Source organism: Gigantopelta aegis, unplaced genomic scaffold (genome assembly GCF_016097555.1).
Source record: "Gigantopelta aegis isolate Gae_Host unplaced genomic scaffold, Gae_host_genome ctg3249_pilon_pilon:::debris, whole genome shotgun sequence".
NCBI lineage: Eukaryota > Metazoa > Mollusca > Gastropoda > Neomphalida > Peltospiridae > Gigantopelta > Gigantopelta aegis.
This window is the reverse complement of record NW_024533250.1, coordinates 18,560-25,185: the sequence shown is the minus strand read 5'-3', so window position 1 is coordinate 25,185 and position 6,626 is coordinate 18,560. Positions and strand designations below refer to the sequence as shown.

The 6,626-nt window shown below is 37.0% G+C and overlaps 1 protein-coding gene across 1 annotated transcript; it reads right to left on the bottom strand.

Annotated features, from left to right (window-relative positions):
• Positions 1-2,600: 2,600 nt before the first annotated feature.
• LOC121392003 (BTB/POZ domain-containing protein 2-like) lies at positions 2,601-6,323 on the bottom strand (the record flags this gene model as incomplete). Its single annotated transcript, XM_041523421.1, has 3 exons — positions 2,601-3,645; positions 4,393-4,672; positions 6,205-6,323. Coding segments are annotated over 3 exons (1,444 nt in total), but the record flags the coding sequence as incomplete, so codon positions are not given.
• Positions 6,324-6,626: the final 303 nt, after the last annotated feature.

The following is a 6,626-nucleotide window of genomic DNA, read 5'->3' as shown; positions in this document are numbered from 1 at the left end:
CGTATATATTATAAATAAAAACCTACTGGATACGATAAATACCTAATATACGTATATGTTATAAATAAAACCTACTGGATACGATAAATACCTAATATACGTATATGTTATAAATAAAACCCACTGGATAGGATAAATACCTAATACACGTAAAACCCACTGGATACGATAAATAACTAATATACGTATATGATATAAATACATCCCACTAGATAGGATAAATAACTAATATACGTATATGCTATAAATAAAACCCACTGGATACGATAAATACCTAATATACGTATATGTTATAAATAAAACCTACTGGATACGATAAATACCTAATATACGTATATGATATAAATACATCCCACTAGATAGGATAAATACCTAATATACGTATATGTTATAAATAAAACCCACTGGATATGATAAATACCTAATATACGTATATGTTATAAATAAAACCTACTGGATACGACAAATACCTAATATACGTATATGTTATAAATAAAACCCGCTGAATATGATATATATTTAATATATGTATATGTTGTAAATAAAACCCACTGGATACGATAAATACCTAATATACGTATATATTATAAATAAAATCAGCTGGATACGATAAATACCTTAAATACGTATATGTAATAAACAAAAATAACTGGATACGACAAGTACCAAATATACGTATATTTAATTAAGGGAAGCCGCCGGGTAGAAAAAAACATAGAAACGCTTTATCAACTAACATCATCTATTAAATGCATTTCCATATTTAGAATTACATTGTTTGTACACTCAATGCGACTTTGATAACCGAACCTGGATTTTTAATTTCATCTTCCAATTGTTTCCGTATAAACGAAGTAAAACGAAATTTGAACTATTGCAAACACTAACACGATCAGCAACGCATTGCATATTATAAACCAACCCTACTCATTGCTAGTCAATGGAAAAGAAGAGAAAAAAACAAAAGTAACAAAAACAACAAACAAACCCACTTAAAACAAAACACAACGAAAAGAAATGCTTTAACAGGTACTCGGAAACATTTAGCTATACCAATAATCTAATAATAGTATCTTTAAAGTCGGTCACTGGGTGATTGGGGGTATATTAGAGGTTGGGGAATTTTCGCCTAGACCAGTTTGGTGGGTGAGGTTTGGCCATTCAGTTTTGTTGGATTTTAATTATTTGCTCAAGTAGTAAAACATGAGCAGTTGGAATGATATGCTTCGCCCTTTTGTGATAATTAAGAATTGAGGGCAATTTGTTCTTGGTTCATGCACGTGTATGTCGAAGAAACGATATGATTACTCTACGACACAGCGTAGAGTTTGTCAATCTTCATTTTATTCCCTATTCTATATTGTTATCGTATACACGACATTATTGGGCTATTTGCAAGCATTAGTACATCTAGAAACAAAACACACACGCAAAGAAGAAATGCTCTATGTTTGTTTGTTTTTTCTTTTCTTTACTGGCCATTCACTTCAAGTGTTGTGCTTATATCCAATTAAGGTTCAAGCACGCTGTCCTGGGTACACACCTTAACTACCTGGTCTGTCTATCGAGCACAGTTGGTTAGTTATTACTTGGTTAGCGGTTAATGAGAGGTAAGAGGGTGTAGTGGCCTTACACCTACCCAGTGTGTCGTTATAACTCGCACTGGGTGGGAGACTGTACCGGGCTGCGAACCATGTACCAACCAGCATTGTGTCCGATGGCTTAACCACGAGACCACCGCTCTCTCAATGGCAGCAACCTCAGGGCAGTCGTCTTAAAATGGATTGCAAAACAATTTATGGAAGCAAATATTAGCTAGGATGAGTTAAATAAATAATACTAAGTATATAAATCTAAATATCTGTAATATTGATTCCATCATAGACCTAAATGGTTATAGAAACCACGATATTTATTAGTAGCATAATGTTCTTCATGGTCATTTTTATTTTTTAACACAATACTAGTCTACTAGAACACCGCTGTGACGGTGTCAATCTATTTACAAATTGTCACACTCGGAAATCCTTACTATCGTTGCTGCTCGCTTGACACGGAAATGTACGTATTGAGTCGCAATGTTTCGGCAGATCGACCGAACTAGAGGTTATTGGCCGAGGTGTTTTGAACGAGTATTCCGATTTCAGGGAAAAACAGCGAAGTGCGATTCTGATTTGTTGGTCTATTTCTTTGAAGATGATAGTCGTAGCCGTATTCCAACGTAAATGAACAATGAATAATAATGTGTAAATAACAAAACATTTATTTGTAATTATAGTTAACTGGTTATTTGTATTGGACTTTTAACACGTTTTGTTTAGAAGTTAGAACCAAGTATAACCGACCTATCACTTCGTATGCCAACAAGTAAGCCGACTACGGTTGACGTGATTGTTACATTTCCTGTCATCACTAATTAATAAAATGACGGGGTTTTGGTTTGTTTGTTTGTTTGCCTATTTCAAGTCAAATAAGATACAAGTAAAATCTAGCGTGTAAAAATCGCGATACGCAAAACTGTACCGCGGTTCGTATCGAGCAGATCAATTGTCGCGGTATACCGGCATACTTGTTTATCGTTGCCGCACTAGCTAAGATTGTTACAGCAAGAATTTTAAACATGGTATCTGTCCAGTTTCAACACAAGTGCTGTTCTCTCCTTTGAAATGTTTGCATTCCTTGTAGTTGTGGAAGGAACATGTCAATGAGCCATGTCTTACAACTGATTTGCCCTGCATACCACTGAAGTAGATTCTTTCTTCAGTCGAAGGCTCTTGTGACCAAGAACGGTCAACACCGTATCCAGTTTTTCTTTCGGTGTTGACCATCAGATTATACGTTCTATTCTCACTGAGCTGGACAGGACGAGGAAAAGCTACGTCAAAGATGACTTTATTCGATTGAATCTTCTTCGATACTGACGATCCAGATACTATTTCATCTGTTGTAGTGTCACAGATAGAAGCTGTGACGACATCTATGGTATAATCACTCGAAGGTTTCGTAGAAACTGCGAATTCATGTAAGGTAGATCCATACAACTGAAATCCTTGTAGTTTTGCACTGGTATTCAGATGAAAAGCAATGCATTCACGAGTAGTTTGTTTACTGTTCGTATACGTAGACTTAATTTCACCAAATCGATTGATTTCAATTCGAGTTTTGTTTGTACCTTTTCTGTAGCGTGAACTAAATGGTGAAACATCCTCGCCTCGTATGATGAAAGATCTGAAGATCTTGTTTTCTTCAGCTTCCGTCAACAAACTTGACAGCGATACTTTCTGCACAAAATATTCTGGGTCAATTTTAGAATACCGAATCAGATGCATACTATCACCAAGAACGCTGCGTCTGTTTTCTGGAGTTACCTCCCTTCCTTGTCGTATGCACTCTGCCTCGCTCCAGGCGATGGAAGCTTCAAAAACAGACTCTTCGCTGGCTTTTAGTTGATCAGCTTCTATAACCTTCACAACACAGTCGTGACAGAGGTCACAGAAACTATCAGATTTTAAAACTGCGTCGCCATTTTGCCAAATGTATTTCAGACATTTCTCTTCCAAATAGTCGATGTTGTATTTATTGCACATAACAAATAGCCTGACGACGTTGTTCCCGTCTATGATGATGTCATCAGTGTACAAAAACCTGAAAAAGAATGCAATAATTATGTGCTGTTTATCTTCAACATGCATAATTATGCTATGATTTGTCTTCATATATGTGTTCTTGGACAAGGCCCGATGGGGGTGGAGGGAGGTATGGTGGGGGTGTGCGTGGTGGTGGGGTTAATTCGTTTACATGACTTCTTTTACACTGTCATCATACATGCTCTTAGCTAAGTATGTTTCCTCTGCAGATCCCATTTATGATTTTCAATTGACCGCCGAGCTGCTAAAATTACAATACTGGAGTTTAATGCAATGAATCATTATTAAGCGCACCTAGATTCGTGGTTTATTATTTTGTTTCGAGTAGCTGTGTGCTACTAACGTAGGGTTTTGCATTATGCATTCCTAAACAAAGCATTGGTTTGTGGGTACAAAATGACAAAATTGCACATATTGTAATCAGAAATAGGTTTCGGTCTGAAAGTGGCTGCAAGTAATTTTTGATTGTATTGTTTTTTACCACGAACCCAAGTCTATCGCAATGAATAAAGCTAAATCAGTAATGTATGTATGTACTGATGTATATATTTACTGTAACGTCTGTCTATTAAATAGTAGTGGAATTAGGTTTCCTCTGAATCAGTCTCTCTCTCTCTCTCTCTCTCTCTCTCTCTCTCTCTCTCTCTCTCTCTCTCTCTCTCTCTCTCTCTCTCTCTCTCTCTCTCTCTCTCTCTCATGGTATGTGCTGTGAGAAACGCATAACATATAGATATAGCCAACTTACTGTAAAACCTGTTCAAATGTATCAGACTCGATATCTGGGATTTCAATGTCATCCTGCTCCGCCAGAGGTCCTTTCAGCATCGCCATGAATACACAGCTGCGCAGACTCAGTATGAACCTGTGAGCCTGTATTCGTTTCCGGTTTTCTCCCACAATGAAGGTAACATCACACATAATTTTTTCCTTCAGTGAATATTTGAGACTCTCAATAACCGACTTTCCTTTCTGCCAGTTATCAACAAAACCGGACTGGACTTTGGATTCTTTGGTTGCCATTTTCACTGAAACAAAATTAAGGACGTGATTAAGCGTCCTTGATATCTTTAAAAACAAATCTGGGTTACACTCATTCATACTGTTCATGAAATCGACAACGTCTTGTTGACGCCAGAATATAGAATCTGAGCATGTGAAGGGTAAGTATAAATATTGGTATCAAACATTTCTCTTTTATATCATTATTTTATCTCGTGTTTCGCTGTAACACACTATTGCTCATGTTTTAATTCCCAACCCTTACAGACAATAGCTAAACATAATCGTCCACCTAATTGCCGTATGAGTGTACCCGAGCAGCTAGAAATATATCCATGTACGGTCATCACTGTTGTTAATGCACTGTCCCTCAAGTTAAAAATGTGATATGAGCTGCATATAAATATATAGTATGGGAAATGTAGGGCTATGATGGGAGGTTCACATATCCCTATGACCTATATGCATGTTTAAATTATCTGTCACCACACAAAAGGTCCAGGTATATATGTGATATGGATGGAGACTGGTGTAGTTGTCTCTGTAGCTGCTGATCAGGTATGGCAGGACAGTAATACGAATGAGAGGTCACAATTGTATTTGCTGTCAGCCAGATTCATAGAACAGAAATAAAGAATCTTTCACCAACGAAAGAACTTGTATGACAATGATGTGTTTTCGTATTTCTGTTTACCACGGTGACGATTACATTAGTTACGTCAAATACTTTAATATTAATTGATTTAAATTTTGATGAAATTGTTTCAGTGCTTATCGTGTTACAAAGAAAACGGGTAATGATCACTCGGGTCAGTATGTGTACTCGTATTGGTATAAATTGCTTTATAGGTATGGCCACAGGAACAACAGTCATTGGTATTCTATCTAGCACCCGGATGCTTACCATTTGCCACATTGAATCCTTCACGAATTCGTATGTGATAATGTTATAGTCAAAAAGCACATAATTAGATCTTGGTACAATTCTTGAGTTGGATGTAACATATTGCACAGACCAGTTACAACATACATGTATTTATAATATAATATGCAAGGCCGGTTTAAAAGTTTGTCAAAGTCCTGACAACGTTTCGTTTGTACGCTCGGCAGACTTCTTTGTACTTGTTCGATGCCGCATTTTTGTAAGGATCTTCCTGCGCTCTGGTCCAGTAATTGTTGTATTCACATCATGCTAAAACTTGCGTACAAAGATGAAATCCATTAACACATCGGTAATGGAGATCTACATATTTGTTATCTAACACAGGATTGGTCACATACACACATACTTATGTTGAACTCATTTTACCTGCGTGGTATGCTTTGATACGTTCTCACGGTCATGACAGCAAATAATGTAATTTATGATCAGCAGTCACTCTTCTCCTAAGTTTACGTATGATGGAATCAGAGACAGTGTCATGACTTCTAGCGGGACTGCTATATAACATGCTGCTCCTCGATAAGTCTGGACTTACTAGCCTGAGGGACAGTTTCCCCAAGTCGTGCATGTATGTGGTAGGAACATTAATATTTGCAACAACAGTAGACTGTGTACCTGGTTGAAAGGCAGGTGAGTCCATTGCTGACGCCTGTTGTACATCTTGAGTCTGAGACATCACTGGCGGACTAGGTGCAACATCGTGACGCGGCCTCTTCGCTCCTTCCATACTGTATCTAAAACAAAACACAAAATGTCTATAGAGGATTCGTCACGAGTAGGTTTTGTTTTAATATGGAACGTATCAACCGAGTCTATGTTAGTCGATATTTGTCAAGGATCTGCTGAGACAAATGCTAGTTAACTAGACGAGCGTATTCTATTTGTCCTATAACACTTCTAAAATAATATTTTAATTCATGTTTTAGTAAATCACAGTACTAAAGTCGCCACCATATGTAATATGATATCATCATGGTTAGCACAAATTAGCTTGACGTGACGCATTTTAACTAAATCTTTGAAAACGTTTCACGGTA